The following is a 12,249-nucleotide window of genomic DNA, read 5'->3' as shown; positions in this document are numbered from 1 at the left end:
CATCGTTATTGATATGATTTATTGTTATTGAAATATAATCTTTCCAAAAAAAAAAAAAGTATTGCCAGTGGTAGATTGTGAAGTGTAGCTATGTTAGGGGCCCGAGCAACACCCTATGTTTATTTGTTTTCCATCTCATGTCATAAGAGAAATAATATTAATAAGTTTAAAGATACACCAAAATTGATAAATAAATAAAAAAAATTCACAATTGTTTAAGATGACAAGTTGTTAATGATGGATAATAAGAGCAATGCTACATACACAGAATTTCACAATAGTTGAGTAGGCTATCTTTTACTGGTTTTCATTTGAACCCACTACTGACATTATTTTTTTATTTATCAGTAACAATATGCTATATCAACAGGTGTGAAATTTTTGTGTCTATAGCCTTTCTTGATTAATAAAATAGTTTTAATGATGGAACCATATGAGAATAAAAAAAAACCTACTAACTCAACAAGTATGAAATAAGTTGTGAAAATTGTTGTGACTATATCATTGATCAAATAAAAATTCTCATTGAATGAATGGGAAAAGTTCAACTCTAGTCATATATACAAGGAGCAGAGCCAGTCGAGTGAAACGAAAACAAAGGAATGAAAAACATGGCTTAACTAACCACACTAAGGAAACAAAACACCAATTAGAACATATTGGTGCATTTTAATGTTAATTAACAAATAAAATGAAATATTTATTCTTATGCTATTTATTTATATTGATTTTTTGTTGTTAATTGAAAAAGTGTAGGAGTTCCAAAAAATAATGGAGAGTTATTGTATTGCAAATAACTCCAATCTTTAATTCTAGAAATTCCTACCATTACAATAATAAGTATAATATTTAGGAAAATAAATAAGGTGATAATACTTGTTAATTTTGAGTAATTACTATGAGCTTATATATAGACCTATATGCACCATTCCTCTACATATGTCTATATACATAACAATATCTATGTAAGTAAGAAGTGATTTACGATGACTAACCATGACTAACCACTGTCCGGCGACCAAGGCCTAGCCTTTTAGCCCGCTCTCTACAAATTTTATTATTTGGGCCTTCGACGTATGAACCCAATATCAGTTTGAGATCGTTACAAATTGAGTCCTTACAATTGGCGCCGTCTGTGGGAAAGGCTTGTGCGTTGGCACAGGCGGCGGTTAGTCATGGTAGGATCGAGCTCCTGTCAAACAAGGGTTTGTGGAAGGTCCCCCATCATTTCCGGCAGCACGGGGTTGTCGTCCTAACTCAGCTCCCACTCGAGGCTGCACTTCGAAGTGCCAGTAGCGCGGGCAGTTCTAGGGGCTTCCAACATCAAACTTATGTCCCCCACACCTTTGTCAAGGGGCTAATCCCCTCGGGTCTAGTAGCCCGATGCACCGAATTCCTATAAGTTTTGGACAGAATTAAGGTCTTGTATGATCTTCGGACTCAAACCTATGGGGAAATCAACTACTTTCAAAAAAGATAAGTTTTGGACAGAACCAAGGTCTTGTATGGTCTTCGGACTCAAACCTATGGGGAAACCAACTACTTCCGAGAAAAGATAAGTTTTGGACAGAACCAAGGTCTTGCATGGTCCTCGGACTCAAACCTATGGGGAAACCAACTATTTCCGAGAAAAGATAAGTTTTGGACAGAACCAAGGTCTTGCATGGTCCTCGGACTCAAACCTATGGGGAAACTAACTACTTCCAAAAAAGGATAAGTTTTGGACAGAACCAAGGTCTTGTAAGGTTCTCGGATCCCCGGCTCTAAGGAAACTAACACAACTGCGTGTTTAGACAAGGTACAATCGTATCTTGGTCCTCAGACCGGATGCCAAAAACAGGTTAAGGCTATGAATGTTATCAGGAACGTGGCAAAGTACCCTAGTGCCCGGTGACCCTCTCAGATAGTTCCTTTTAGGTTATCCGTCTTCGGCTGATCACCACATATGCAATACAGAACATTCAGCCATTATCTCGGTTAGTCTCATATGGTTAACCTACTTCAAATCGGCATTATTATGCCCATCAATTTTTATAAGTTCAACGTGATAGCTCTTTGTTAACAAGGGTTTCGGCCCTAAGTGCTATTCAAAAGAAAAGGACACTAGCGCATCCATTCATAGAATAATTACTGTAGAGAAGAAAGAACACGCAAAAGGGGATAAAGTCATCTTTTATTAAACAAAGAAGTAATACAGCGTACAATAAGAGGCTTAAACAGGCCTATACCAGAAGCTAACTACAAAAGCCAAAAAGAAAAACAAAAAGAAAAAGATACAGGGAAATGATAAATCCTTCAATTCTGCTCTAGCAGCGACTAAGCACGTTCGGATGGCACCAAAAATGGAAGAGAAGAAGAAGCAGAGGCACCTAGAAGGCATTAGTGATGGAAGAGAGGAATAAGCGGAGGTGCCTAGGTGGCACCAGTGATGGAAGAGAGGAAGAAGCGGGGATGCCTAATCCTCGTACCAGCTCTGATTGCAATCGAGCCAATATCATATTAGTAGCGATCAAGTGAGAACGAATGGTACTGACGATGAGAAACCTCAGTGCTGTCGCACCAAAAATCTGATGCGACCTCCACCTGCTTCGGATTTTGGCTGAAGGAAGGAGAGGCTCCTTTCTTGCCTTATCAAGGGGAAGAAGTGTCTTGAGTCTTTGTCTCCCTTGCCCCGACCGAGCCATCTTGAGTTTCGGAGAAACCCAATGCTTCTAGAGAGGGTGTGGTCCCTTTGCCCTCATCTTGGACTTGGCCATATCACTCCCTAGGGCTTCGTCACACTGGTAGTGGGAGCTTTGAGCACAACCGGAGGGTTAGGGATTTGAAAATCTTGGAGGGTCTGTACATAGAGGAAATGACCTCCCACCGTGCTTCTTATATGGAGGGCAAGCCTGGTGGCATTTAATCTGTACAAATCTCCAAGAAAAACTACGAAAGAGATAAGTCTCGCTCAATTCCCAAAGCAGTCTTCAGCCGTTGGATTTGCGTCGCCTCGTAAAGAGACCTTATTAAAGGCGTGCCTCGTGTACCGAAACGGCAGGAGCACGACATGGGTAAACCAAAAGAATGTCTCACAACTAGGGGCGTGTCCCAGGCGAACAATGAAGCTCCGGCATTGATAAAGGACAAGTCTTGGCAAACTGTGACATAGGCCCTACGTCATCAAAACCCTCCTCTCCGTCCGAGGAGCTGGACAACAGGATTTTGAGGGGCTATTGTAGGGCCAGAGAATTCGAGGTCCCGGCCCACTTTACATTAGGGCCCAAGGCCCACGCCGAGGAGAAGCGTTGCCGAGGACAAGCAACGGAAGTCCAAACGGTCTAGAGTTATATCCGAGGACGATTCTGTCCTCGGCATCCCAAAGCGCTCTTAGAAGAAAGGGTGAGTGCGGTATGAGAGCGGTTCGAGGAAGAGCTAAACACCTCCGCATTGATGAGGAAAAGACTCCTGAACGGTGTGGCGACAAAAGGACAAGGGAAAGGCTGTCATTACTATGATTAAGTACTCTGCGCCTGACAGAGCAATACTTTTCAGCTTTTCAACCACCCCCAACCACTTCAGGTATGGGCTGATGGGACAAGTATCAGCCCTAGAAAGTTGAACCTACACGTGCACGTTGAAGGGAGGGTAAAAACTAGTATAAAAGGAGAAGGAAGCAAGCCAAAGAAGGGCGGTTGGGACCAGGGCCAAAAACCAGAGCCTCCCAAACCGTGCCGAGGAGAAAGTCTTATTGGGCAAGCACGGTTCATCACTGTGCAAACACCACGAGAACCATGACTAACCACTGTCCGGCGACCAAGGCCTAGCCTTTTAGCCCGCTCTCTACAAATTTTATTGTTTGGGCCTTCGACGTACAAACCCAATATCAGTTTGGGATCGTTACAAATTGAGTCTTTACAGTAACAAATGGTTGGTAACGAGGAGAAGATCAACAACCTATCAACTTATTTATAGAGTTATTATACTTCTGCTGACTTTATGATGTTTAAATTATAACTGTTGAACGGGAACTTTCAATCATGAATATATATATATATATATATTTGTTTTGTTTTGTTTATATATTGTAGACACTAAAATCATGTTATTTTTTATTTTTCATGTATTATTTTGGTTTTAAAATCTTAGTCCCCTTTTTAAAAAAAATTTGAGGTTATATACTCCCTTCGTCCCACTTTTTTTGTCCTGTTTGAAAAGTCAAACTTTTTAAGGAAACATCATTTATTATCTTGTCTACCTTTTAAAAATGTATAAGTTTCCAAAACTACCCTTAAAAAAATTTATTAAAAAATTGAATTAGTAAATTAATGGGGGTATAATAGGAACATTAGTAAATTAATGACTTTTATTTTTAAAAACAGGACAATATTTTGGGACATCTCAAAATGGAATAGAGGACAAAAAAAGTGGGACAGAGAGAGTATTTTTTTTTTTTTAAAAGTCCATACTTTGGCCTTCCCAAAGCTGAATTTCTGGCTCTATCTCTAGGTGGATTCATATTAAAGTGGGATCTAAGTAAGAGTAATTTTGCGCTAATTAGAAACGCATGTCCATAATTAAAACGCATGTCCATAATTCTAAGCACAGAACATTATTCATAATTGTTGACATGATTTATTGTTATTAGTACTTAATAAATGTCTCGTAGGTGATAGATTTAGGTGAAAGTGAGACCTAGGTGAGAGTGATTTAACACCTATCACAAAACAATCAAGCTTATAAAAAAAAAAAAAAAAAAATATTGTGGTGGCTAAGGTTACCATCATTGCAAAATTTGTTCTTTTGACTAAGTAAAAGACATATCTTACCTACTCAACTGAGCACTACAATAGTTTTCTTAAGATGACTTTAGAAAAGAAAAGAGAAGGGGAAAAAAAAAAAAAAAAAAACTTTGGATGGGACGTGAGTTGAGACATAACCAATGAGTTCTAAAAGGACTAACAGTTAAAAAAATATCATTAAATGTTATTTCTTCTACTTTATTATTTAATTAATTCTAACATTCTCTCTCTTTCTTGGGACAGGCTCCCCTCCCGTTCAAATTTCTCCCATTTCCTCAGTTTTTATCCAGATGCAAGACACGTGTCAGAAAAAATATCCAATGGCAAAAAACAAGCCATCCAAAAAACTAAATTATTTCTCTCACATTCAAACCTTTCAGCAACCAGCAACCAGCAACCAACTTCTCCTTAGCAAACCCACCAGAACAACAACAACTTCTAGTGGCAGACCCACGGCCGGAAATACGCCAAGACCGTTGCCGTCCACTGTCAAAGATTACTTTGTAATTTTTAGGACAATCCTAGAGTGGAGATCGGTGCTGGGTGAGGTGGAGATCGACACTGGTGGAGATCAACGCTGGGTTCGTCAAGGGTTTTGGGAGAAACAAGGCTGAAGGGAAAATTTTTGGAGAAACAGGACTGAAGGGAATGAAGGGAAAAAAAAAATGAAATGGCAGCTAGTGTGTTACGCGGGTATGCAAACCCACAGACCACCAACAACTTCTAGTGGCAGACCCACGGCCGGAAATACGCCAAGACCTTGCCGTCTACTGTCAAAGATTACTTCGTAATTTTTAGGACAATCTCCATTGCCGAAAAGACCTCAGATTTCTCAAGATTTGCTTCCTCAGATAATTTACTCCTTTTCTTTTCCCATTTCGTAAATTTTAATTGTGTTTTCTTCAACTGTAAAATCATTTTGTTGGGTTCACTTGGTTTGCCTTTGTAACTCACGTTGTCTTTACCTTCAATTGCTTTATTTTTGGGTTTGTACTAAATTAATACGAACAAACTAGAAATAGTATGGGATGAAATTAGGTTGTAGTTATGAAATTTATGGAAATTGGAAAAAAAGAAAAAACTAATGAATGAAAACGATAATGGCAAGAGACCCAAAATAATGGGTTTGTATATGTTGGGTGTGTTTTAAGGGTTTGTCCACCTTAAAATTATTGAAACCCAGTTTATTTATGAAATGTTTGCAGTCTTGGCAGCGCTGTGATGGTGTTGGTGTATGGCGATGGCAGTGGTGGTAGCAGTGGCGGTGGTGGCTCTGCTATGGGAAGTGGCCAGCGGTCCAGTGGGTTTGACAAGAGAGGTTGGTTGTTGAGAGAATAATAAATTGAGTTTTTTTAAGGTCGTTTGTTTTGTGCCTTTGGATATTTTTTCTGACACGTGTCTTGCATCCGGATAAAAACGGGAGGAAATGGGAGAAATTTGAACGGGAGGGGAGCCTGTCCCCTCTTTCTTTCTCTCTCTCCTTATTTATTGCTTTCCAAAAGATAATATTTTGTTCAACACAACTTAACCAAAAAATCTCATTTTCTCTGATTTCACAATTACTACCAAATACAAGTCACTTGTTATTTTTATTTTTATTTATTTATTTTTTAATGGTGAAGATAGAAGTATATATTTGTGTAAACAAAAAACAAAGAAAAAATTGGGTCTGAACACAGGGGCCACCCCGGTGGGTCATGGCTGCCAAACACTAGTAAACAAAACAAAAAGAAAAGTTCCATCCAAAAAAACTTCCAATTGCTCCTTTAAAAAATAAAAAACCAAAACTAATATGAGCCTATCTTACACTAAACAAAATATCAATTTTTTTAAATTGCATTCTACAATATCAACGCTTTAATAGATATATATAAAGAAAAAAAAATTTACATAATTAAAATTTTTAACAAACCTACACAATTATTATATCAAGTGTGATATATGAAATTTTTTTTTTTTTGTTAGACAGCGTGAAGCAGCAAGTCCAGACAGAAGGTCTACCTTTCAAAATTTCAATTGCTTGGTGACAAAAAGGGAGGTTTGCTTGTTTAGTGTATGATAGGCTCAGATTTGAAGTTTTGTTTTTTTTTTTTTCAAGGAACAATTGAAATTTATTTTTATTTGACTTTTGTTTTTGGTAGTTGTTGTGAAATCAGATAAAATAGATTTTTTTTTTTTTTTTTTTTTGTATTTGTTTTATTAGGTTGTGTTGAATAAAATATTATCTAGTGGAAACTAGAAAGCTATAAATAAGAGGAGAGAGAGAGAGAGAGAGAGAGTAAAAAAGATGCAACTTTACAAGAGTTACACCAGGTGTAACCGTTATTTATTGACCTTAATGCTGTATATTCATTTTTTAGTGAGATTTTCGTATGCCTTTGTTCCATTAGTGTGATGAAGTTGTAATGCAGGTCCCCCTCAAAAAAAATGTTGTAATGCAGGTGAAAATGTTGAAAAAATTAAATTTATATGACAATATCCCAATGGGTACTTTTCTTAGACAAAATGAAACTGACATTTGGCTGTTCCACTTCTAATTGATGATTTCTTAAATTTCTTTTATCTTCTAACTATGAATAATTTTCTTCATAAAGTGAGTTGCAGTTTTCAGCTAAAAGCCATCTAGAGATTCTAAAGCAGAAAATAGGGGAAAAGAAAGAAGTGGGGTAAATGGTCCATTTTGGAAGCCACTATAAGTTTGGGTGCTTCTAGTTAATTGGATAGTTATTGTGGATCCTAGTAGTTTTCTTATTTTGAAGAGGAACGACTCAGGTTGAAAATTTGGTTTGAGAAAAAAGATAAAAAAAAAAAAAAAAAACAAAAAATTGTGAAACAAATTATATGTTAAAAATTTATTTAGCATAAATTATATAGAAAACAATTTAGCTTTAAGCGGGGCACTTGAATTTGCCTTATTTATTATGCCTCAAGCAAAGTACATTCTTTTGAGCAAGGAATGGGTGGCTCCATCCCATTCACACAGGTACATAAATATGCAACATATATCATATATATGGACTTTACCAGTCCTCTAAGAATTCTTATTTCACAGTCTAACTTTCTGTATGAAAGACTTGCTGTCCAATCCCTTGCTGAAAAAACTTTCATTGAATTCTGGCACTGTGAATTTGCGGTAAAGAGCTGGTTTATCAGGTGACAATAATTCTGGTAGTGGTCCAAAGTAATCAGAATCAGCTTGAGTTCCCACGTTGAAAAATGCCACGACTGAAATACGAGGCTCTTTAGATGTCTTAGCCAAAACACGATGCTCCACACTTACGTAATTATCATTAGAGATTATCTGTTAAAAGATAATTATATAAAAAATTACAAAATTAGTGAGAACCATGGAATTTTTTTAACGTGTGTGCAAAAAACATGATACAACAAAAACCAAGTGATGCAAGTGTTTTTATTACATAACATACACAACCTTCTAAGTGATATTTGAATTTGAGGATTTTAAATTAAGGAATTAATGGACAATTTTTTATTTTTTTTTTTGTTGAGAAATAACGATTTCTTATTATAAATTGAACAGCAAAAGATTATTGAAACTTTAGATATTTGGCATAAATAAAAATATTTGCGATTTCATGGATTTGAAATAATATCTTACACTTATTTCAAATCCATCAATCAATTTCATCAGTAGAAAAAACAATTATCATTTCAAACATTATTCAAATAATTTAGACTAAAATTTAAAATCAAAATCTCTCTTTAAATACAATAAGCACAAGCATAAATTATAGGAGCATTATTTCATATAAATGATTGTTACAACTTATGATAGTTAAGTGACACGAGATTATTATTATTATTAAGTCATTTATAAAACATAGTCTAGTACCCCATTTTGGTATAAACCCAAGTTTATATATATATATATATATATAGAGAGAGAGAGAGAGAGAGAGAGAGAGAGAGAGAGAGAGAGAGAGAGAGAGAGAGAGAGAGAGGAAACTTCAAGGTGACTTTGGTTTTTTATGCTCTTCATTAGTTTTACAATAATAACAATAATAATCTGTTAGTTGGTGGATTGGCAATTATTAGCCACCAAATAAGGATGAGAGCCATTAAACCAAAACGCCATTCACTTAAACATCAATTTACTAATATAAAATCGATAGTGACCTTTTTTTTGAAATAATTTTTCTCACATTATTCATTTATCATTCAAATAAAGTTTGGTTGCAACTCTACTTAATATATTTTTATTGTAGTCGTTTTAATTTGGTGGAGTTGTAGCCAAATTTTAGTCTTGTTAATTTTGTCCTTATCAAGATATGTAAAACATTTTTTATTTATTTAAATTATACATATGTCACATGAGTTGTGAGAAAATTAGGAGAAAGAGTGTGTCATTATTTTTTTTTCTTTTGAGTTATATCGGGATAATATTTTTCACAAACTAAAGCCAAGAGTTCTATATATATATATAGCTCAGTAATATAGTACTCTCTTTTATCATGAGAATCAAGTTTGAGTTCCATTTCTGTTATACTATCAAATTATATATATATATATATATATATATAAATTTCATAATTCTTTTCATATCTATTTATAAGGTTTAATAGGATTGAAGTGGCATCAATCGTGGATTATAAAGTGAAATACTATAAGCGGTATAAAATATTTCTATTCATTTTACATAAATTTATTAAGTACCAAATTGTGAAAAATAGTGTCTAGAAATTCAAGGGGTGTTAACGTTGTTTAAGTATTGTAGAAATACATGTGGGTGAAAAAGTGTTGTGGAAATACGTGTTGTGCTGTTTAAACAACGAAAAATGTTGTTCAAACAACGTTACCAAACAGACCCAATTTCTATCACTCAATTTTCAAAATTCGTGAACCCCACTACAATTCAGTTTATTTGGTTTTGTTCCCATAACTCAATTTTCATCACTCAAAACTCAAAAAATTAAGTATGAGTGAAAAAAATTGAAAACAAGTTTTTGATATTTTTGAATCATAAATAAGCACTAGCATTGGGGGTGTAAACACTCCTAGCTGTTTTTTTACAACCCAAGAGAACAAAAACTCACTCCATCCGGATTTGTATACCTAAAAAAATTTGCAACCTATGAATAGTAAGGTTGCATATATACAACCTTACTATTCATAGGTTGTAAAGAAAAAAATAATATTTAATCTTGTAGTTGTATGAAGAGAAAAAGATAATGGGAGGAAAGAGAGAGATAAGAAAATTTTATTTTATTTTATTAAGTAGTTTATATTATTTTATTGGATTGTATGTAAAAATAAAATTTGAGATGTAGAGTGAGTTGTAAAATGAATTGGTAAAATAAATAAAATAGTATTTGAAGATGTAAAATAGGTTTTTTTTTTTTTTTTTTTTTTTTTTTTTTTTTTTTTTTCATCATCCTTAGATGTTAATGCTTTATGAGTTAATTATGTGGAATTCTTGTAAATTTTGGCAAACATGTGGGACCAAACTCAACATCAAGTCCACATCAAAAATCGGGTGCCAACACTCTTTTTTTTCTTTTTTTTTTTTGCTTTTTTTTCTTTCTTTCTTTCTTAGCACTCTAATTAGGGTTGTGATCTGCGTCTGTGGGTTTTATTTCTTTCTTTATTTAGAGTTTGTGGGTTTTATGAGGTAATTTGTTGTGGTGTTGAAGGTGTTGGTGGTGTGAGTGGATCTACTATGGTGAATGGGTTTGGATGGGTTTGATTTTTTGTGATTTGTGAGGTGGTGGATGGAAAACAACGGTGATAGGTTAGATTTTTGAGGGTTTTGATTAGTGGATTTGTGGGTTGCTGTTGGTGGTAGGAGGCGGGGAAGCTTTAAGTTGGCTACTGGCCTCTTGGTTTAGCCTCTTAAGTTCCTAGAGGGTTGTCTCAACTCTCAATTGGAGAGAGATTGTTTGTGGGTAAGGAATGACCGTTCTGAACTAAGGAGATGTGTGGGCTCCATCATTTTTTGAGTTAAAGATGAGTTTTTAAGCTGAAAACTGAAGCCAAATTTTTTTGCCAAATGGAAATGAGTTAAGACAAAAAGAAATAAAATATAGAATTTGAGATATGGAATAGAGTTTTGAATTATAAAAACTGAGTTATGAAAACTGAGTTTGAGTGACTTCAAACCAAACAGGTGAATTGTTTCGAATTTTGTTTTTGGTGTTTTTTCTATAAGAAAACATGTGTATTGTACCTGTATGAAGTCGCCAATGTTGACAGTCAATGCTCCAGGGATGGGCTCCACATCAACCCACTCGTCGCCATGCTTGACTTGCAACCCTCCCACCTGGTTCTGCAACAACACAGTCAGCCCTGAATCTGTGTGAGATGTGATTCCCACCGTCAGATCCGGCTGTGGACAGTAGGGATAGCAGTGTCCCACAACCAACTTGCCCTCCAAAAACCCCAAATCCTTAAACCTCTTTGCCTCCACACCCAACCCTTCAGACAGTAACTCCAACAAAGCCTCAGCCACCTTTGTTGAATGCGATTCCCATGCAACTATCTGTTTCCTACAAACCTCAGGAATATCCTCCTCCTTTGCACGCCTTGTCTCTGGGGCCATCCAAATCGTGAGAGAGTCATGCCAGCTAGCAGCTTTGGCTCGGTACAAGTCATTGTTACTCGAGTACATAACCCCTTGCCTCTCCTTTTCACGGTTATAGAGTTTGGACTTGACCTCATGGGGTTGGTCATGGAAAGCTTTGATTGCGTTTATGGTTTCGTCTAGGACTGATTTGGGAATCCCATGATTGATAACTTGGAAGAAGCCCCATGTGGAAGTGGCATCTCTCATTTGTTCCACAAGTTGGTGTCGTTCGGTGGGGGAGTTGAAGTGGGAAAGATCGATTAAAGGGATGGTTTTTTTGGTGCCAGTTTGAGAGTTGGGTTTTTTGAGGTCAGAGAGAGCCTCAGGTGAATGAATGAACATACGGGGTATTGAGGTGATGCCAGATTCAGCGAGGCCCTTGACACCAATCTTGGATTCGTCGAATTCCTTAACCTCTTTCATACGGTCATAGGTGGGAGTAGCATGATCAGCAGCAGCTGCCATGATATGCTCAATGAAGTCTGTGTATGGTTGTGGTTGAATGAATGTGTTTGAGCAAGGCTACGGACACAATGACTTTTATGGAGTGCACTTATTTGCTTGGCGCCGTATATAAAAGTAAAATACTATTATTGTCCCTGCGGTGTGGGAATCCGGGTGCAGTTACATACATAAAAAAATAATAACTAAAAAGTTGACGTTCACATGACAGATTGTCTTTTTTTTGGGTGAAAAACATGACAGATTCTCAATAGTATGTAAAAAACAATAATTGCCTCATTGAAAGTCGGTGATAGCTTGCCATAAATATGTTGACAAGTCTTCGCCTACCACTTGTTAAATCCCGTCCACATGTTGTTTTATATATGTAACTTTTTGTATGGATTATTATTATTATTTTTTTATACCTAATCCGACGAAAAAAAA

The 12,249-nt window shown here is 36.0% G+C and overlaps 1 protein-coding gene across 3 annotated transcripts in view; it reads right to left on the bottom strand.

Annotated features, from left to right (window-relative positions):
• Positions 1 to 11,962, bottom strand: part of LOC126732371 (1-aminocyclopropane-1-carboxylate oxidase homolog 4-like) — a 43,793-nt gene extending 31,831 nt beyond the window's left edge. For 2 of the 3 annotated variants that reach the window (XM_050435169.1, XM_050435168.1), the window contains exon 1: positions 10,966 to 11,962. In XM_050435169.1, coding sequence (XP_050291126.1) covers positions 10,966 to 11,826 — 861 coding nt within the window. In that variant the 5' untranslated portion in view covers positions 11,827 to 11,962. Of the gene's footprint in view, positions 1 to 7,662; positions 8,083 to 10,965 lie in introns of those variants that run through there. The other variant, XM_050435167.1, reaches the window with a different exon arrangement.
• Positions 11,963 to 12,249: the final 287 nt, after the last annotated feature.

The sequence above is a fragment of the Quercus robur genome, chromosome 6, assembly GCF_932294415.1.
Source record: "Quercus robur chromosome 6, dhQueRobu3.1, whole genome shotgun sequence".
Lineage (NCBI taxonomy): Eukaryota > Viridiplantae > Streptophyta > Magnoliopsida > Fagales > Fagaceae > Quercus > Quercus robur.
Note: the sequence above shows the minus strand (reverse complement) of the source record. Positions and strands in the feature narration are given on the sequence as shown.